Source organism: Dioscorea cayenensis, chromosome 13 (assembly GCF_009730915.1).
Source record: "Dioscorea cayenensis subsp. rotundata cultivar TDr96_F1 chromosome 13, TDr96_F1_v2_PseudoChromosome.rev07_lg8_w22 25.fasta, whole genome shotgun sequence".
Classification (NCBI taxonomy): domain Eukaryota; kingdom Viridiplantae; phylum Streptophyta; class Magnoliopsida; order Dioscoreales; family Dioscoreaceae; genus Dioscorea; species Dioscorea cayenensis.
In genome coordinates, this window is record NC_052483.1 from 792469 (window position 1) to 815237 (window position 22769).

The 22769-nt window shown below is 35.7% G+C and overlaps 3 protein-coding genes across 3 annotated transcripts; all 3 read right to left on the reverse strand.

Moving 5' to 3' along the window:
* Positions 1-3264: 3264 nt before the first annotated feature.
* LOC120274971 (pollen-specific leucine-rich repeat extensin-like protein 3) lies at positions 3265-3956 on the reverse strand. Its single transcript, XM_039281499.1, has one exon. It carries the CDS (start codon positions 3921-3923, stop codon positions 3447-3449), a length of 477 nt encoding a protein of 158 aa, XP_039137433.1. The 5' UTR covers positions 3924-3956; the 3' UTR covers positions 3265-3446.
* Positions 3957-14812: 10856 nt separating this feature from the next.
* LOC120274827 (U-box domain-containing protein 30-like) lies at positions 14813-17063 on the reverse strand. Its single transcript, XM_039281360.1, is given in 2 exon segments — positions 14813-15386; positions 15388-17063. Coding segments are annotated over 2 exon segments (1344 nt in total). The 5' UTR covers positions 16636-17063; the 3' UTR covers positions 14813-15290.
* A 3502-nt stretch (positions 17064-20565) lies between these two features.
* Positions 20566-22371, reverse strand: LOC120274449 (lecithin-cholesterol acyltransferase-like 1). Its single transcript, XM_039280981.1, is given in 3 exon segments — positions 20566-21394; positions 21396-21582; positions 21885-22371. Coding segments are annotated over 3 exon segments (1269 nt in total). The 5' UTR covers positions 22250-22371; the 3' UTR covers positions 20566-20677.
* Between the last annotated feature and the right edge of the window lie 398 nt (positions 22372-22769).

Genomic DNA, 22769 nt, shown 5'->3' on the forward strand with positions numbered 1-22769 from the left:
CGTTACTTATATTAAGGGCATTAAAGTAATTTACATACAAACTCTATGTCACTTTTTCCATTCCCAATATTTATTCCTTTCAACCAAACATCTTTTTCATTACCATTAACAGTACTTTTCTCATTCTCATTACCATTACCATTCCTATTCCGTGATCCAAACGGACTCAAGTGTTCAGAGAATTCAAAGAGTATCCTGTTTTACTATATTATACTTGTGTGTTTTTCGTTATATTTATGTTTATTAAATTTGCTCCAAGGGTTGGTTTGGTTCGTGGTAATGACATATTACCACATAACGAGATTATAATAATAATATGGGTGTAAATGTTATATAATTAAAAATATTGTGATAATTTGAAATAACTATATTTGGTTGGAACTCTTACTACTATGAATAGTTCATTACTGTGTTATGCGATTACCACATATTTGACTATCCAATATAGATACCAAATTTAGTGGTAATAGAATTATCAACTATCTTGGTAATATTCTCATATTGATAATGTGATATTATCATCCAAATTACCACTAGTGTAATATTAAGCGTGGTAATATTTCTACATTATCGCGAACCAAATGACTTTTAATAGTGAAGTCTTTGTAGTCATTTTTTAGCCCATGTTTAAGCATGCATTGAAAGCAGGGCTGTAAACGAGCCGAGCGGAGCCGAGCTGAGCCGAGCTTTGCCTTGTTCAAGCTTGGCTCGGTACTATTCAATCAAGCTTGAACTTGAGCCGAGCTTTCTTCGAGCTTCATTTTTTATGTTCAAGCTTGGCTCGTTACTATTTAAACCGAGCTCGAGCTCTAATCGAGCTTCTTTCGAGCTTCATGCTCAAGCTCAACTTGTTAAGAAAAAAATTCGAAGCTTAGACTTAGCTAGCTAACTTGATTAAGGCTTGACTATTTTTTTTTATATTTTATTTTTTTATTTAGTAAACTTATTTAATGAATCATTATCAAGTGTGACTCAACTCGATTTGAGTTTGATTATATTAATGATTGTTACAAATAAAATTGTAAATGATACTATAAACGAGCTTTTAATTATACAATAAACAAGTTCTTCACAAGATTTAATGAGCCGAGTTTGGTGGTGTTCAAGCTTGGCTCGTTTATTTTATGAGCACATTTAACTTAATGAACTAGTTGACCTGAGCTTTAAATGAGCTTAGCCTTCGAATAGTAGTTTATAGCCCTATATGTGTAACTCAAATTGACAACAATGAGATAGTCACATATACATCTTAATATATATATATATATATATAAAACGAGCTCACAATCGAGCTTATAAACGAGTTTGTTCATGAGCTTGGTCACGAGCCAAAACGAGCCGAGCTTTTGGCTGCTCAAGCTTGGCTCGTTTATTAATCGAGCTTGAAAATGATGTTCAAGCTTGGCTCGTTTACAATATGAGCTAAACACGAACGAGCCTTTATCGAGCCGAACACCGAGCTACTCACGAACGGCTTGGCTCAAATACACCCCTAATTGAAAGGCATGATAATGGATTGAGGGGCACAGTGTATGCCCCTCAAACCCTTTATTGTCATACTCATCTCCCCTCATTTTGGGGGATTTAGTATGCCTTGATATGTTATTTACCTTTATACCCCTTACAAATAAAGAAATGACATTCGGGGAAAATTTAGCATTTTTATGTGATTTTTTTAATTTTTGAATAATGTTTTGAATAAAAATTAAAAATCTCATTGTTGTTTGTATTCATTTTTAAAATATTAGATTTATTAAAATTTTAGAGATTTAAAAATAATTAATTTTGAACATTTGTTTATTTTTAAATTAAAAATAATTAAATTTTATTCATCAATTAAAATATATAAATTAAAAATTTTATTTAGAAAATAAATACATCAACAACTTATTTAAACAAATTATAGAAATTAGAATTATTTAATAATTGTTACCTTTATAATTAATATATATTATTTAATTAAAATATTAGAGGGTACAAAAGCAATTTTACTAAAATTTTCCTCTATACTCTCTTTTATTTCTATCTATATTCCCTCCAACCAAACATTACTTTTGCTGCCAACCCCTAATCGCCCTTCTCTATTTCTATCTCCATTCCCATATTCCCATCACATCCAACCAAACGAACCCTTAATGTTTACTTCTATAGGATTGTGTTCAATTAATTTCTTTTATTATAGTTGCTTCGTTATGCTGTATTTTTGTTTTCCTTTAACGAAAGGGTGTGGTTTATCCCTTTTGTTAATAAAATCTCCGACTATAATTATTTTATATATTTATTTATTATTATTGTTTGTAGTTCATTGTTTTTCTTTTGTGGTTTATAATTGTATAACCTGGTTAAATTTGAATGTTAGTCGTTATCAATTATGACCAAAATTTTTGACTGATTTGGATGTAATTAATTGTGACTTTATTTCTTCTATGATTTTACAACTGATTTTCTGCTTTTAAGTTGGCCCTGATCCCATTTGATTTGCTGTGAAGCATTTAATCTTTTTGAAGTTTGTTTGGTCTTTTACTCATCTATTCATCAATATTTAATATTTTTTACGCAGATTTGAAGTTTGAATATATCTTGGTAAAAATAAAATAAACATGCAACATAACTGTAAGATAGATTAATTATACATTAAAAATAAAAACAATCTTGACGTCCTTGACAATAAACATTAAAACAACACGGTAAAATAGAAGAAATTCAAATCTATTAATTAAAAATTAAGAATTGGAGTATAATTAAGAGTTATATAACAATTATGTGGGCAAGAAATAATGACATTCTAGACAAAGATTGTGACATAAAAAATTAAAAACTTAAACCTAATAAGAAAAACTTTTAAATGTATGTCTTGTAGTAGATTATAATATATAAAAATCCCTTTTGACTTGATCTTCAACACTAAAATCATCTTGGAATGGAGACAGCTGTTACAAGAGAAAATTCTCCTAATTATTCTCCATCTTCTCTGGTTTTCAAACTAAATATATATATATTTTTATGTGCGTCAACGAGGTAACATGTGCACACTAGCACATACTTCACAGTTCACACTTGCAACCAAACAAAACTCAAATGGGTAACTGAATCATTATGACTTTTCTTACATGAAAACTTTGACAATGCATCATTCTCTTTATCCTTTTTCATTGCGACAAGTGGTTAGTTAGAGTGCACGATTTGAATTCTCATCAAGCCCATACAATTAGAATCACGTACGTACAATATATAATTAATCCTTTATTACCTCTGAGACATTTCATTAATTACATGCACGTACGTAGTTTAGCAATATTACAATTTTATTTATAATAAAACAACATTAGCAATGTAATAATACATGTAATCCTAACTTCCTATCTAAACAGGAAGCTGGTCATTAATTAGCAGAATACAATAAATAAACACCGGTGAATGCTAATTAAGTATATATATATATATCCTCAAAGCACAGGGCTGCTGCCATGGTCCAAAGCAGACAAAGTTCCAGGGCTGAGTAATGGAGACAAACACCAGCCAGAATAAAACGGCTGAGAGATATTGAACCCCATGAAGCCATTGTTATCTAGCAAAGGACCAGGACCAAGCTCAACTTGGCTCTGAACAGGCTGTGGCAAAGGTCTGGGTGCCAACTCAAGTGGAGCCGGCATCGGTGCAGTGTCTCTAAGAGGCCGTGACCCAGCCTGTTTTGGTGGTGCGCCGGTGAGTCGTTGCACTAGTTTACGGAATCCACGTGGCTCAACACGGTAAACTCTTGGAGGTGGCTGCTCCGACCGGCGCCAAGACTTCACCGGCGGCTTCTTAATGGAATGAAGTGTTGAACTGAAGTGTGGCTGTGGTTGTGCTGGTGGTGGTGGTGGTTGTGAGTGTGTTTCCGGTGTGTAAAGGTGAAGAGAGAGTGGAGGGAAAGAAGAGTCCATTTGGGTTTTGGGTTTGGGTTCAGAGCTTGGAGTTAGTTTGGTGAGACAGTTGGGAAGGATATGTGAGGGTGTTTGTTAGTTTATATAGGGTTGTGATTTGACGTCAGCGTGGCGGCTAGGGCGTCGCCCACGTGGCTAAATGGTCAAAATAAGTGGGCTATTTATATGGCCCCGCCGCCCGTCGTCATTTCTCAACTGTGTCTGTAGCTTGTACTTTAACATCAAAGATTGGACTCTGATTAAGGAGATAATTAGATTAGGGGATGATTAATGCTTTTGGTTAGTGGTCTAATGATTTAATTATGGGTTTTGAATTATTGAGTTGAAATTTGTTCATTTGTGTGGGGTAATGTCACTGAAAGCTATGTTTCTCTCAATGAAAAGGATCGATGTTGGACATTGTTGTTTTGATTATGTATATAAAGTTTATGAGCTTTAGCCATACACTGTCAAGCGCAATGGAACAAGTGAGTTTAGAGGTGGAAATTGATTTTATCACATCAATACTGTAGCATTAATACTATGTAATTTTTGTAGAAATATTGTATATTTACCATTTATTGGTTTGTTGTGTGAGTAGGGGAAAAATCATGAGAGATCATCCATCAGCTCCGTCAAAACTATCCTCCGATCCGAAAGAGGGTATTTGAATAATATGGGGTTTTTTTTTTTATTTAGACTGATGTGATAATGATTAATGTAGGTGTTCTGAATATAAAATATGGGTGTATTTGAATGGTTAGTGGGTATGGTTTAAAATCTTGCTATATGTTAGTGTGGATGTTCAAAACTTGCTTATGACCTTTGTTTTTAAATTCCATTTTTTTATGTTAAAAATTATAGAAATTTTAATAAAAATTAAAAATTACATGTTAATTTAAAGAATTAGTAATTAAAAAAAAAATTAATACCGCTAAACAATATTCCTATCTCACGGTACATGATATTTGACGGGCGGACTGTTACATTATATTTTAGCTTTTTAGCTGTTCATGAGATGCCATGTCAAATATACAACAGTATTTTATAAATAAATTATAGTTTGGTTGCCTAAGATGGATCAATTTTAGTTTTTTCAGAAAATTCAAAACCAGGAGATGCAAGTTTTTTTTTTTTACTTATAAATCTCATACATTTAGCACCAACAATGGCAATAGTTCAAATTATGGTTTTTATATAAATATAATATTTTATATTATTTTTATTGGAAATAATTGTTTTGTTTGATAGTTTTTTTTATGTTTTGTTTTTTAGCCCCTACCAAATAGTTCTGGTTCCGCCACTCTGTGTGAGGAATTTTATTCTCCATCTTTTCAACATTATTAGATTGGGAAAATTTTCTATTATAGGGTTATAGTGCCTCATATATTATTTTTGGCACACATGCAAATCATTGCTATAACACATTAACACCAATTAGTCCACCTCATAAGGTAATCTCTAAGATGTTGTTAAGATGCTATAACTTGAAGACAATTGTATATATTTGTCTCCTGAACGACTCTTGTATAAAATGGAGTCTGACACCATTGTAAAAAAAAATTATGGGCTTTTAGGTGTTATGATGTAAATATAATTATTGAATATTAGTAGTTATTATATATATAATATGATAAAAAGTAAAATGAAGCACCGGTAATTTAAGAGAATAGATGCATGATTTTAATTTTATTATTAATGATTTACAGAACCCATATGAATCTGTAATAAGCAAAAAAATTTAATGAAAACTTTTTGAAAAATAGGTGATGCACTGGAGGACGTCATGGATAAATTTTGATTCGGCCTCCATTGGATTAGTACTCAAATAAAAGATTTTTTATTTTTTTTTTATAAAGAGAAAAGGACTTTTTTAAATGTTTCATGGGACCTAAGTTCAACTAAAACATTATCAGATGGTGGATGAACACGTCCTTTTTTTTGGCCAGGTTGTAATTTAATTATATATATATATATAAATGTATAATTATGAATATAAAACCAACGTAAAAGTCTAATAAGACTGATATCTTGAACGGTGACCAGAACAATACTGAAGGTTTGACCATTTAGGAACAATCAACATCATCAACAAAGGCTGGTCTGAAAAATAATAATAATAATGCCGCCTTGTTTGTTTTAAAGATCCATATGTTGGGACTCTCCCAGTGATCAAAATTGGCTGAAAATTTTACTAACCAATTTCGTGAATTGTCTTTTTTATTAATTTGAAGTTATGGTTTAGTAGCTTGTGGTCTAATTTGTAATATCAAAATGCTTTCATACGTACGTGGTATAAAAATAGACATGAAATTTTTTTATACTCTTTTTTACATTAGTAAAATATATATTGGTAAAAACCAATTATATTTTTTTGTATATTAATTTAAAACCATTAAAGTTATAATTAGGGGTAGATTTGAATGGTTCTTAATGGTTCTTAATTTATACATATTTTTAATAAATTGAATAACAGTAAAAAAATAAATTTAATTTTAAATTAAAGAAATTAAACGTTTTGGCACTATTTTTAAAAATAAATGGTACTAAAATGTTATAACTCAAATTGCTCAAATTAATAAAAAGACAAATTCAAATATATGTATATATATATGGACTCTAATTGCTCTTCGACATCTTTATTTTGTATTTGTCTCCCCGTTTGACACATCTCCTTTGCTCTATATTTGTCCCATTAAGGAAGTCATTAGTTATCTTTATAATGCTATTGCAAATAGCATTAGGTTTTTTTAGAAATCATTAATTTTCTCTTCCATATATTAAAAGTGTGTATGTGTATATAAATTTTTTTTATCTAGACAAATCGCATAGCATGATAAAGATCTAATTTTATTATTTTGGAAGCACGGAGAATTACAAAGGAAAAATTACAATGAAAATCCTAATTTATAAAAGATTTTATAGAAAAAAATTCAAATGAAATAATAGTAAAATTTTTTGTTATCACACATGCATACAATTAGAAATTATATTGCTCCACATGTTTTTACAATAATTAGATCAACTACATTATAAAAAATATATAATAAATTATTTAAATGACATCTGATTAGTGAATGTATAGAGTCCAAATCTTAGACCTTTCATATAAATTTATCACATTTTTAAACTTTCGCTACCATTCACCTATTGTTGTGGTGGTACTGGTTGAGTGTTTTTTTAAAAAAAAAATAGATAAATCTTATACATTAAAATAAAAAAAACAGTACAAAGTAGGTAAACAATAGGGGACAAAGACACCGGAAGAAATACAAAGAAATAAAAAAAAAATCCACTAACAGTTTATGGTTAAGTTTTTTTGAAAAAAATATTTAATAAATAAAATATTTTTTTTGGCCACAAGGCCCATGACTTGTTGACATTCTCAAAAACAAAAAAACATTGATTGCTATTTCACATGTATGTTAGGTCTCTTCTTCAAAGCAATTCATGGAGTACATTGGAAAGCAAGATGGCTGTTTACATGAGTTCATGTTGCCGTGTTATAACTGAGAAAAATCTTAAACTTAAGGTCATAGACAATGGAGCTTTAATCAAGTTTTGAAATTGGAAAGGCAAGAGTTTGGAAACAATATATACACATATACATACACAAATATATTTCAGCGGAAACATTAATGTTCTTGCATCAAATATTTCTCACCAAATTGAATGTCAAGAGAGAAAGATATGGGTCTAAATTTTGCTGATTGTATCCTGTTAGATTTATGCATTGAGACAAGAATACTTGTTCACTGTGCTGCTTGCTGTTGCAGAAGTTGTCTTGTCAGTTGCCAAAATGTTGTCAGTTTTGTTGTTTGACATCGCACACACGCTAATGTTGGTCTGGGAATAGATTGAATAAGTTTTCTATAAACACAATAAATAGATGATTACTTATTTTAAAAGTTCAGGAAAGAGAAGAAGTGCGTGTAGTAGTGAAGGGAGCCTCTAATTATTAGAAAAAAAAAATACACCGCATGTATTAATTAGTGGTGGAAAAATCATCTCACCCTAATTTAACTCCCATGCATATATGCATAATATTAAAAAGTTTGACTCTTTTCTAATACAGAAAAACATAAAAATAAAAAAATTGTGGCAATGTGGGAATTCTAAAGCTTAGATAGAACTTCATCATTTATTAAGCCACAACTAAATTAACAAACCAAATACCGAATAGGTTGTAAATAACTTATCTCCATTGATCATCTGACTGGCATTTACAATGTACTTGTCGATATATCATATTTCTTCACTTAATTAATTACTTACCTCCCTTGCTTTACCTGTAACATATATTACTAATGCTATCGTTTAGTGAAATGCAATCTCTCAGGTGATGGGAAACTTTGGATTCTTGCCATTAGTGTTTCTCATATGATATGTTCTTGTTAATAATTTTCTCATGATAGAGACATTAGATCTCCCTTCTCAAAAATTAAGATCTCCAATTTATTCACCATCCATGCATGATGTGATGCTTACTTTTGAAGATTTTAGGAAATGACATTCATTGATTAAAATCACATCATTATTTTGTTGATTTTGGATGCATCACTTACTCACATCTACTCATTACTTATCCATATACATTAATTTCATTCTCAGCCACTCAGAAGGGCGGATCACCTCCTCGTTACATGCCCGGTTTTTGCACGTATATGGGCAAATTATGGGGCAATTTTCAATATTGCAATGCCTTTCAACACCCTTCTTATGATTTGGTCCAACTGGGTACTCAAGGGAAATCTTAGCCCTAAGTCATTGGCAAACCTCTTTATCCGTGCTGTATGTTGGGTCGTTTGGCATGAACGCAACAATCACGTTTTTAATTTCATTGCCTTAGATTTTCCCCCTTTAATTTGCAAAATTAACCAACTACTTCTTTCTTGGATTCATGCAACCCTGGACCCGATCAAAATCTCTTTGGAAGAGGCTATTCGAAAAATCAAAAGGAGCCTCACTTTCGCAGGCATCTAACCCTTTCTGGATAGTAGCCCGACGAATCACTCATTTAATGGCGAGATGTTGTGATATTTATCATGCTAGAAATCTTTTGAGCTCCAACAACCCCAACTCTATTCCCTTTATCAGCTTTTTTTGTCCTTCGTTTCCCGTCTGGTGGTAGGACATATTTACTTTTGGTGATTGTCCCATTTCTTCTCCTCCCCCTCGGTCTTTATATTGTAATCCTCCCAGTTTGCCCTATAATCTTTCTTTAATAAAACGTGGTTTATCCACTAAAAAAAAAACTTTGGTGTCTATGATGATATTTGGCTTCTAATTCATGAGAACATTTGGTTTGAAGGATCATAGATTTCTTAATTACTAAACTCAAACACATCTTAACTTAATATTTTAGACATTAAATTTCAATCACCCAAATGTCAAAACAAGAAGAATTTAAGTATTTTATTCAAATATATGTATATATATGTATACTCTTTTATGATCATATCCAGTAGGAATCGGAGAGGATCAGGTATTTCGTATACTTGTCCAAAATTGTGATGGCTCAAGTCATTTATATGCTGCAACATGTCTCACGCCCCCCTTCTGATTCTATTCAAAACATCTCCTTTCAACATTCAGTGTATTTCGTCGTCATATACATGTACCAGGTCTGTCACATTTTTTTTTTTAGACATATGATAAGTGCATATATAACTAAACATGTATATATGTAAGTCAAACACATATATATGTAAGGTCTGGAATTGAATATCTGGCTATGTGCTCTTATTGACGATATGGGTTTTGGTTACAATTCCGCATCCACAACTTTAGATCGGTTATCACCACTGTATTCAATAGATTTTGAATTTAGACAATAAAATTTTCACACTGGTGATTGTCACTAAATTAAAGACCCATTAATTTGCTTTAATCAAGCTTTTATAAAATTAAATAAACATGTAATTAACTATAAGTCCCTCTATAGTTTGCAGATGCATTAAAAATCAATTGAAGTTTGCTTATTCGTTAGAGGTTCCTTCTTTTCAAAATAATTCTCATCAAATCCGGAAGGCGCTAATGAGTGTTAAGGTCTAATTAACTGGCCATAGAAATGTCATTTTTGTCCTTTGTTAAAATTCCAAAATCCAAAGGCAAGGAAATGACGAAAATACCTTGAACTGGCATTAGAAACAGCTCAATGGTTGGAAACCCACCACCCGTAACTGCCTAGGCGGCTCTTGGTCTTATACTTATATGCGTTGTCGCAGTGAAAACCATTCTTCTTCTTCGTTCGCCTATGACTTTCTTCTTTTTGTTCATTCGCCGATGACCTTGTTCTTCTCTTCGCACTCTCGTCTTTCGACCGAAGTTCTCACAAACTCATGAGCCTTCTTGCAAACCAAAACACTAGCAAAAAGGTAAAGAGAAGTTGGCCGACTTGCTGCATATTGGTATTGTGTGCTTTTCTTGTGTATTTTTTTAGGTTTCCTGTGTAGAATCCGACTTTCGGCTGTGTGGGTTTCAGGCATTCGTGTGTATTATTTTGGGTTTTTGAGTTTTTGTGTAATATACATTTCTTCCTGTGTAAAATATCCTCATGCTATTTAAAATCTGATGATTTTGTGTAATTTCAATTGAATACAAAAATGGCTTGCACTCTAGTCAATGCTAAGTGTTACCTGGCCCTTGTCGTGGAGACAACAGAGACCGTGAATTGTAGTAGCCATCCTTCGCCTTTGAAATGAGCCATAGCACAAAATGCCTCTATAATGACTAATAACTGCATAAACATTGGAGAAATCCATAGGTTAAAAAAAACATAAGAAGGATGTAACCGAAACTAAACTGCACCACCGACAAAACTGAATGATCTGAATGGAGATGTTGCTTACTTGAATGACAGAAAGAATGAGGCAATGAAGAAGAACAACGACAATGAGAAAAAGAACAAGAAACAGAGGATGAAGATGAAGATGAAGTAAGTAAAAAAGGATGAAGATGAAGTCTTCTGCCATTACCTACCAAAAGATTGATGTGATTGGGAGGGAGGCAAAAAAAATCGGCATTTCTGTTATTAGAGTGAGAAGCCTCTAATGGGTGTCATAGAAAGTAGTAAAAAAGAAGCTACAGAAAAGTATGAATTATATGTTATTTTGAAATATGAGAGGGACTGCAGAGAAAAAATGAAATTCATAAGGATTTTGAAATAATTTTTCCTTAATAAACCATGTTGCATAGAAATTAAAAAAAGAAAAATCATATCTAGTGTATATGTATAAAAATAAAAAAGATAATAGGAGAAATGTAGAAAAGTTAAGGGTTAATTTTTCAGTTAGTCACCTAACTATAACTAATTATCACTTCGGTCACCCAACTTCAAAACGTATCAAAATGGTCACTCAACTAATAATGTCTTTCACCAGTCAGTCACCAAAGAGATTCTGGCAAATAAAATCCTACGTAGTAGCCGGAATAGCTGAGTTAGTATTATTTAACCATGTCAACAGTCTAATTTGGCTTGTCCACGTCAGAGAAACTTGCTAACTCGGCTTAAGACCCTCCACATCATCATCTTTCTTCTTCGTTCTTCGTCCTCAATTCAGAAGGAGCGAGGGGACGATGTCTTGTGCGGAATATACCGTAGTTTTCGGTGATGGCGAAGTCGTGGAGGAAGGATGGCTCACGAACGGAGAAGATGGGAACGTCAGCGAGCTTGTTGCCATCCTTGTCGAACCGAAAGTAGGTGACGAATGGAGGGATGGGGCCGTAAAGGAAGGCGAAGAGCTCGCCGGTGGTAGGATCTTTCTTGGGATGAGCGGTCATGCCCATGAAGAGTTTGCCGGAGAAGTCTTCACGGCCGAGAATGGAGATGTCGCCATCGGTGGTGGAAAGGTGGAGGGAGTAAGGTGTTGGAGAATGATTTGATCTGGAAATTAGCAACAGTTTCAGAGACATAAAGCTGAATACAGTGAAGCATGGGAAATGCAAAAGTTTGATCAGTCTTTATTTTGCCTGTCTTTGGAACTAGTTAATTGATGTTTTTGTTGTTTATGTTTGATGTTTAAGTATGTCTAAATGATGTTGTATGAACTCTATATATTCTAAATTATGTTATGGTATGAAGCATCAAGTAATTAATATCAATGTGTTCTTCATTCACTGAAACATCTGAGTTCTTGTGCCTTGTTCTTCTTCTGATATTTATCTTGAGTGTGTTTTAGATCCTATCATAAGGGAGGTCTGACTCACTGAGAGCGTAGAGACAGCCGGTGAAGAAGCTTAGATTGGTGTTAGCTAAGCCCGGGCTCCCTCGAGTCACGCTCATTTGACCCAGATGAGGAAGTCAGGGCAGTAGTGACGAGCACTGCGCAGCAACTCGGCATAGCTGTGGAAGCTGGAGAAGACGTTGGGAAGGACAGAAGCGTAGGTGCGGACAAAGCGGGAGAAGAGAAGAGATGGCGAAGAGGAGGAGGAGGGAGTGGAGCATGCCGTCACCGTCAAGAAATGGTGAGGACTGCAAGGGAGATATTAAGGGTTGGGGCCATTGCGGATGTAGACGTCGTCGGCGAGACAAGTTGGTATATGGCCGTGAATGATGGGGCATGGGGTCGGGGGGAGCTCGGAGACCGGGGCGAAGTTGTCGGAAAGGATGTTGCGGGGATCGACGGAGGGCCGGAGGAGAGGTGGGTCAATGAAGTTGTTTATGATATCATCCAAAGCGTTGCAAAAGGTGGCGGCCAGTGAAGGGGATGTGGACGTTCTTAACCCTAGTCAGCAAGTTTCTCTAACGTGGACAAGCTAAGTTAGACTGCTGACATGGTTAAATAATGCTGACTCAGCTATTCCGGCTGCCACACAGGATTTTATTTGCCGGAATCTCTTTCGTGATTGACCGGTGAAAGACATTATTAATTGGATGACCATTTTGATATGTTTTGAAGTTGGGTGACCGAAGTGATAATTAGTTATAGTTGGGTGACTAAGTGAAAAATAAACCCAAAAGTTAATGTGGCCTTCTGATAAGATCCTAAGGCTATCTCTTGCTCTGTTGGGCTGTACCGCCAATGAGTGGATGTGACTGCTCTTTTTTTGAAAGAAAGTCAGGCTTCTCTTACCAAGGGAGTCAGTTCACGCGAGTGTGTATCAAACTGGGAATGTATTAAGATAACCAATATGTGAGGAATGAATTTTAAGTAAACAGTCCGCTTATTTTGAAAAATATTAATTTCTATTTGTTTTAAGCTGGGTGCTTTTTGAAAAATATATTAAAACAATGAATTAACTTAGGTACTTTCCTGTAGTAACTTAGTTTAGGTTTTGTTAACAAAAATAAAACTTACAAATTTTGATCTAATCTTTAATGATATTGTATTGACTGCTCATGCTTGTATTTTAAAGCTTGATCGATTGTTTTTGTTTTGGTTCGCAGTCATCCCAGTGGGTTTGAAAGAGAAGTTGCAAGACTCCATAGTCACTGTTAGGTGTAGTTTGGAGTTCATTAGGTCTCGTGCTGGGGAAACTATTGTAGTTCTCACGATCGAAGAAGATCTATATAGGGTGACAGGATAATTGTTTTTAGCGTCCTTTGGGCTTTGAGGAGGCCCGTTGTTTCTTTTTTTTGGGTATATTTTATTATTGCTCCACAGCTAGTGAACTATGTTCTTTGTTTTGTAACTCTAAGTTTGTTTTAATTTAAAGTGACTTATTTATTTTTTTCAAAAACAAAAAATTTCAAAAAGAGATTATATACCGATAGGAAGTCAAATTATGTGCTCAATTTACTATAAAATCAAATATACAAACTCCATTACACTGCAGTAACTTACTTTTCTTCTAATTAAATATGGAACGCATCCTACAATCACCTCTAAACTAGAAGAATTAGTAATTTATTTTTTTAAAGTAAAAGTTTAAACTAACAAGTGGCTGTGCAAGTGAACTCTACCTAATTTACTAGTTATTATTAATAATATGGAAGAATGAGAGCAAAACTATAAGGGGAGAAATGTGTGGAATGGATCCAATAAAAGGCAGAATGGGAGCACTATGCAGCGTTGTTGGTTGCGGGAACAAGCACAGGTGGAATGGAGGACCCATGTCCTGCAAAACCAAGTCCTTGTATGTATATAAGAAGATGGTGGAACCCAGTACAGGTCCATTCACAAACAAAAACAGCGCCAAGACAAGACCATTAAAATGGCCTACGACATGAATTTTCCAGTCACCATCAAAATAAAAATAAAATGAAATAAAATTAAAATGTTTTCAACTTTTGAATTGCTCACAAACAATTGCTTCAAATTTGTTGGTTATAAATGCACACCAAGGATAAAAATGATGAACCATGCATTATCCTCTGTTGGTCTTACCAGTTACCACAGTGTTTCTTTCCATCTCAGAAAAGAGTTAAATAATTAGTGATGATCAATCATTCATTGAATAGAGATTGAGATTGAGATTGAGATAGAGAGCTGGAGACTGTCAGAAGCGATGGGATGAGTCACAGCCACCAAATGTACTGGAGGTCCACCAATACAAAGACCCATTTGATCATTTGATCAGCACCACCAGTGCACCTAGCACAAGCACCCATCTTTTCTCTTTTGTATATATCTTCTCAGATGGCAATATCTAGTCAAGCAAACCAGCCAGCCAGCCAGCCCACCTTTTTCTCTTTTTCTTTCTTTTTAGCCATCTCATTATCTTACCCACATGAATGGTTTTGGTCTTGTCAACAGATCTCCTCTAAAATAAAGCCTCAATGGGAGTATTCATGACTGACTTTAGTCAATGGTGACCACTGACCACCCCAAAAGTAGCAATTACTATACATCACCACAATCTCACTTTTCATATAAGCAAAAGATTTAGTAGCAAAACAATACAAGCACAAGCAACTTCCACTCCCCACTCACTCTGGATTCTGGATGTTAAGGGATTTGGGAAATCAATTAAATTTGGAAAAACCAAAAGAGCAATTGTAATTCTCTGATTCTCCCTCCTGTTCAAACAAAAATTCACTATGGAAATTTATGAAATACATGGAAAAAAAGAAAAGATGTACATGCCCCCAAATTCAGAAGATGAAACCCCACTGGAAATTTTTGTTTTGACACAACCAAAAATGGCTACCAAATCCTCTGTTTTCCTTTCCTCACAATGCTTATTGAAACAGCAGCTTAAGCAGCAGCAGCAGCAGCATTCCCACATTTCCTGGGTATCTATCACCCACAACCAATTCACCATATAATCATCATCTTCTTCTTCATTGCTTCTTCTTCTTCTTCATTGAATGGTGAAATAGTGAAATAGTGAAATAGTGAAATGGTGAGGTGAGTATTCATTCAGTAATCAGTATACACAACAAGAAGAGCCCAAAACACTCAAGCCAGCAACACAATGTTATGTAGTTTTTATGTACCCAGTTGATCACTGAATGGTTCTGGTGAGCTTGCATTTGGAGATGAAAAGAGTGGCAGTGTAATTGAGACTACAAAGCTTCAACAACTCAGCGGCGCGCTGCTTTCAGCGCCGGATTACAACCACTCTGTAAAACTAGCAAGAGTTTGGCAGCCAACCCGGCTTCGACGGCGAGAGACGCGCACTCGTCCGGGGCAAGCTTGCACACCGCCCACAATATCGACAACGAGGACTGCGTACAAGCTTCAGAAACTCTCATCAAAAGCCTCACCAAGTTGGGAATGGTGTGCGGGCATTCCTTCAATGCAGACCGGCCTTCCGGGATGGCGGCAAGGTCATCGAGGATCTGAAGAGCTTGTTCGAGTGGATCGGGGGTTAATTCAGGGAGTAGCTCGACGAGCTGCGGCACCGCGCCGACGCTGACGACGAGACTGCGCACTTGCTTGTGCGCGCATATGGTTTTCAAGAGGCCGAGGCCGGAGGATGAACCATTGGGAAAGCGTCGATCTTTGATTAATCTTACAAGGCCGACGAGAAGGCTAAGACTAGAGACGATCTCAGAACGGAAGTCCGGCTCCTCCATTAACATCTCGATAAACCTCGTGCAGTTGATCTTGGTCTCGATGGTGCCCTCGTTGAGCATATCGACGACGAGGGAGACCTTGGCTGGCTGCATAAGGTTGGATTTGGAATCAGAGTCGAGGGAGAGGTTTACCAGAATGGCGATCGCCTCCGAGCCGACGGCATGGGAAGTTAGCGGGCCGAGAAGAGAGGAAAGCAACTGGACACCACCAGAGTCGACGATGGTTTTCTTAGTGGAAGAGTGAGCAACGACGAGACGCTGGAGCTCCTTCAGCGCCTGCACGCGAGCCTGACCTTTAACCTTCTTAAGCGACTGAAGAAGCTCAGCAGCGCGGCCCTGGACATCCTCCGACCGCTTCTTGATCCGGAGGTACCGCTGTGAAAACCAAGCATGGATGAGCTGCTGAAGAGTACGATTCGGAGTGAGCGCATCGTCCCAGAGCTCCTGCATCGTTGTAGGACAAGTCCGGTGACCCATCGACAGCCATCGGAGGATATTCGACCGCTCATAGGTCTGACCAGTGCACAGCGTCACCGGATCCAGCATCGGCTCGAGCGAGATCGGGCAAATGAAGACAGTAGGGATATCCTCCGCCGCCGCCGCATCCACCTCCTCAATCATCTTCTTCAGATCCACCTTCTCCACAGCACCCACAGCGATCCCTCCTCCACCACCAAGGATCCCATCTTTCACCGCAGTCTCCAGATCTAAGATCTGGCCACCACTTCCCTCCAACCTCCATGAATGCGCTGGTTGCTGATACTGCGGCATTCTCCACCAACAACACTCACAATGTGGAAGACTAGAGATATGGTAAAGTTAGTAGTAGCAGTAAGCAGTCAAAAATGAAGTGGAAATGGAAATAGAAATGGAAATGGAGGTGAAGGAGCTCCGTTGCCAAACTCTATCGTCATCATCAACATCATCATCATCATCACCATCATCATCATTCACTCATAATCTCCTCCACTTCTCTAAAATCCAGTTATCACCATTATTGATCTCCATCTACAACTTCATCTCCTTCCTTTTTATCTTTCTCTCTCTCTCTCTATGTACAAGAGAACAATAAGCAAAAAAAAGTTGAAATCATAGACCAAGAAAGCCCCAGCTCAGACTTGCACAAAAGAAAGGCCTGGGAAAATCTGCTCCCTTAACCCAGCATTCAGGATGAGGTTTTTTTTTTTTAGAGAGAGAGAGAGATGTGAGATGTGCGTGTGTCTTTGTATAATTTTTATTTATTTATTTTGAATTATTTAATTATAAAATTACCATTTATTGAGGTGGGGACCTGAGTGGGTGGTGACCGGATGTAACCGGTCAGCTCCTTCTCGTCACTCTCAGCACATCATCGCACGTGCAAGTTGAGTTAAGAAGGGTGTGGGGGTTAACTTTGACTGATATTTAGTTTTTGCTCGGTTATGTTGTCTTTTAGTGAATGAGATTATATATAATGAAGAATCAGGTGAGATTGAATTGAAGTTTTATTATTAAGTGACTACGTAGTTATTAAACTAGTTAATTTAATTATTAAGCCAAACATAAGAAAACTATTAATGTTTGATTTATCCATAGAAGAAGCTAGATATTGCTTGCATCATGCATGGGCTTACTTGAACTTCACTATCTATTAATTGTACCTACATCACTAAAAAAATTTATTATTATTATTATTATTATTATTATTATTATTTGTTTTGAGTACTGATTCCCATCAAGAAACTCCGAAAGCAAAGTCGTGGCACAAGTAAAACAAATGCAGTTAGTTAAAGCAATGTGCCCAACTTTGATTCCAAACTTGTTTGAGAAATTTCAGAGCATGGAAGCAGTTTTTGGGCTAGTGTTGTTAGTTCTAATCAAGGTATTATACCTACAAATTTCATAGGTCTATCTTCTTCTGCTGATGGACCCAATATGAGATTACAGTGTATTTGATGTGACTTGAGTGGTGAACCTAACCCTGGCTTTCCACTTCTTCACTACTCTTATCTTTCAATTGTTGCTCAATAGTTGTTCCATCCCTTCACTACCAAAATTAAGTATACAAACATTATGTGACTCTGTTGGTAACTAAAGTTCACATTTGTTTGTATTATTATTGGTTAAATCTTCAAATTTACATGCAATTTTATTGGGAATGGAGTGGTCTGCCAACATAATACCAAAAAAAAATACTGAACATGTTGAGGCAAAGCACTGAACATGTCCAGAAGAAGGGTAATAAAAAGAGGTTCAAAAAGATTTAGAGCAGTAATGAGTGTATTATAGTGTTCATAATTAAAGCAGGTTTAACACTTAACCAGGTTTGGGTCCGTGTGTGAGTGTGGTCCCACTAGTCTACGCCCTTCCCGAAACCACACGGCGTACGAGAGTGCACACATCTCGGAGCACCCTACCAGTAAAAATAAATAATTAAATGACAATTTTAAAAGGAAAATAAAAAAAGAGAAAAGCTGGTTTTTTTTTTTTTAATTTCAGGCTTTTTTAATGTTCAAAATCAAATAATTGGAAAAATAATGAATAAGATAAGGGGCATAGAGTGCATAGGGCCCCACGCCACTCGGGTTTGAACCTTTTGAAAAGTGCCACGTCATCATTTGACTGGAAAACTCCAATGCTCTTACCGGTCCTTTCCCTTTGACTCGCCTTCGCCTTCATGCCTGGCCCTCTACCACTTGATTTAACAATTCTTTGATTTTATTTTTTCTAGTGTTTATTAGTCCGTATTTTTTTTCTTTATTGAGATTTTTTCCTTTTCTTTTAGATTTTTTTATTTTAACTTAAAAAATAGAATGAAATTGTGTTTTTTTATATGCCAGTAATCCAATATTTATTTATTTTTACTTACAGGTTTATATACATTGTATTCAAATAATAGCTATATAATTTATTTTATATTTTTATGTATTTATTTATTATTTATAATATGAATAAGTCATCATCACTAAAAAAAAACCCATTAAATAGTAAATCAAGTTTTTAAGAGAGAGGTAAAACGTCAATTTACTGACATTTCTAAATAGTAGATGTAGACAGTTAAATATTTTTTTTCCTTCTTTATAAAAAAAATTAAATATTCAAATAATTTTGGTAAATTTATTATAAAGTGATCAAGAGAAAAAACTGTGTGTAATTTAGGACACAAGATATGACTAGTGATGGTAGATTTTCAAGTTCCCACGTGTAAACAAAGTTCCCTTTTTTTTTCTTTATATGTTTTACTACAAATTTAAAGAAATAAACAACAAATAAAATGAAATGAAAGTATTACAAATGAGATACAAAGAGAAGACTTGCAGCCATGTATGTACAATTAATAGACATTCTCTGTCTAGTCTGAATAGTAACCGGGCTATCTCAACAGGTAGCTCTGCTCTTTGAATGAGAGGGGACCAAGTTAACAAGCATAGAAAACCAGACTACACCAGACCAGGGGTCTTGATGAGGGGGCTGGCCCAGACTTTGGGTCAACATGGTTATCACTCATCACAATCATGTCATACATTTCCATGACACACCTTACACTCTCATATTGTCCGCTTGAGACCACGTCCACATCCACAGCAGCTCACCCACACCTCTTGAGTCTTCTATAAATGTGTTTCTTTACTTTGAGATTATTACTGATCTCTTCTATACCACCTAGAAGTTGGAGATCATTTATAAAAAAAAAAAAAAAATACATACATGATGCACTCCACTAACAATGTATCATCATGACTATTCAAAGTATATATATATATATATATATGTATAGATTTAAGGGAGAGAGAGACAGAGAGATCACAAGATTTGGCAGGGAAATTGTGGGTGACTAGTCAGAGAAGCATTTCTTGATGTTGCCAACTAGTTTTTGGTTGGTTCCTTTGACCATGACCTCAGTGATCAACACACACAAACACATAACGCACTCTTTATTCTATGTATCTCATAAAAGGTGGCTAGTTATATAAAACAAAAGTGCAATGAATAAAGAAAAGCAAAGGCCTCACTGAAAAGAGAACTCTCTTGACTTGCATGTTATGTTGTTAGGAAACCCCCTGCGTGACATGGGTTCCCACTTCCCACTTGGTTTTTTTCTTTCTTTCTTACTTAGTGGACCTCACAGCCCAGCCAAGCCCAGCCCAACATAGTCAAACACATCATTATTTCAAAGGAGTCAGTGGTTGATTATATTTAGAAACCTTTGGTTGTATTTCAATATCTGAATTCACAGATACCATATAATTGAAAATGTAATATAATGTTTGGCCAAATGCCTCTTTGTTGGTTCAGAGTCATGTCGTGAGTTTTAACTCTCCGCTCTCGTGAAAAGTGAGAATGAGTGATGATTGAATCTATTTCTTTTTATAGATAGATAGAATTAAAATTTTTCAAAAATTTTATTTTTAATATGAATGATTAAATTATTAAAAAAATAAGAGCCTGTATAAGCTTGGATGAAGTAAGTGGGGGTGAAACATGTGTACATGTGGGCACTGAAATCACCCATATAACAACTATTACTCATACTCTCAGGAATCTACCCTCACTTGTAATTTAAATTTCACTACTTGTGAAGTGTTTTAACAGGACTCAGTTATCACTAGATTACTTGGTCATTGGTCCCAAAAAAAAACTCTTTGTCTGCACATTAGCGACTGCAAGCCAAATCTTTAGGAAAAAAAGAGAGATATATATATATATATATATAATGTTTGTTGGAAAGTAGTATTTTCACTCTGGGTCATCTTCCTTATTTTATTCACTGAACCTCCAAATACTTGCAATCATACATAAATGAGGCGTTACTTAGTCATTATCCAAACACAAGCTAAGCAAAGGAGGTCAAAAGGAGGGAATTGATGCTCTGAACTTGAGCTAATATCTCATTCACAGCAACCTTTTCCTTAACAAGTGACATATGAGAAACTCCAGAAACATTAATCACCTTCAACATGTGCTGCCCTTCTAAGCCTGACCATAGAGACTCAAGTGCCAACAAGCTCTCTATATTCACACTCCCATCTCCATCTCCATAAAAAATTCTAGGCTGCACATCAAACCCTTCATTCCCATAAACAAACATCTCCGGTGTCTCAACTCCAGTACCAACAATGCATGTCACCGGAACTCCAGGAGCTTTCAAACTATAATACAATGGCACAATCCTTGTCTTATAAGGACACACACCCTCCCCAAATCCAATGTCCATCAGAAACTCAGGTATATCTGATGCCATGTAACTCTTTTTCTCAGTGATCACAAGAGGTTTTCTGTCAAACACTTTGGGTGAAGGCATGAGCCATAAGTTGCTCTCAGAGCTCCTTTGTTCTCCTCTAACTAACAAAGGGTCCACAATGGGGACACCCAGAGTGTAACCAGAAGCGAAGGTGAGCATTTGTAGGACAGTCCCACCCCATGGGACTGACACTGCAATGAAGTGTTTGATGTATTTGTGGCGCCAAGACAAAGGACTCCTGTTGAGGAGTTGGAGCACAAAGAGACCTCCAAGACTATGAGAGATGATGATCACTGGCTTCTTGTCATTGGAAACGAAATGCTGATTCTATTAGTTTTTTAAGGTCCTGCAAATATTGGTTGCCAACATGACAAGGGTGCCCTTCAGCCGCAAGACCATACCGGAAGTCATATGGTGCACCAAATAAGTTCTTCCCACTTTCATATCCCATTTCTTCCAAAGAGTTCACTAGTGTGGCCATGTAGTCTGTTATGTGCCTACAAAACAGAGTATATAATATAATTAAGATTGCTCTATGAAATATCATCCATATTCAGAATTTTCAACTAAAAATACTAAAGAAGAAGATTACAAAGAAGAAGAAGATAACAATCTATGTGAGGAATTAGTTGTTTTGATCTATGTCATACCGAGGTTTATATTTTTGTCACCTGAAAAGCATCTAATGCATATAAATACAGAGTTTCCCAACTTCAATTTAATATAGGATTGATTTAATTCATCTCTCATATAAAATACTAAGCCGTTATCATATTATCTGTTATTCTAATAAGCTTACTTGAGATGAGGGTCAAGATGCATAAGTCCTTCAGTGGAGCCAAAATGGGGAGCCCTTGTCTCTACTCCAGGAGCATTATGGTAGTCATCAAGTTCAGGATCATAGTAGAGCATCATCCTCTCAACGAAGCACTGTGTAAAAGGAGAAATGATAACACTTGGGCTAAACCAGAGCCTGAGCCATGAGCCCTTGGTAAACAGTGCTGATAACTTGCAAATAAGAGTTGATGATTTGTATTTTGGTGTCAGACGAGCTTCTAACTGGTTGCCTCCCCTCCCTGGCACTAGTACTACTGGGTGAAGATCAACAGCAACTGAGTTGCGGCAAAGACACAGTAAAGCAAGCATGAGGAACAGAGTCTTCATTCTTGTGATGTTCCTCTTTGTTTTCTGTTTCTCTTTTTGCCACTGTTAATGCTCCAATGATGGATATCATATGATTGACTACTACTATTCAGCTCTCTCTCTCTCTCTCTCTCTCTCTCTCTCGCGCTTTGTGTCTCTGTCTTTCTCTATCTATCTGATTGTAAGTGTTGTTGTTTACTTTTTTTAATAGATGGCATGATAGTAAATGGATTAGTTGTAGATTGATGGAACTTTTGTGGTTGAGGTTGCTTTCAAATTTTTGGCATGTATCTTGGCTTTATGTTCATGTAACCTTTCAAACTCTTTGTTTCTTATTCCTTATTTATTATTTTTTTATTTATATGTCGGCTTAAATTTGGTTGGACCTCCTATGACTGCAATCGAGTCGACCCGAGTTTTATTATGTTCAAGTTTGGCTCAATACTATTTGAATCAAACTCTAATTCGAACTCGAACCAAGCCTATTCCGAGCATTCTTTGTGAAGCTTAAGCTTGAGCTTTCAGCTTGAGTTGCCACAAT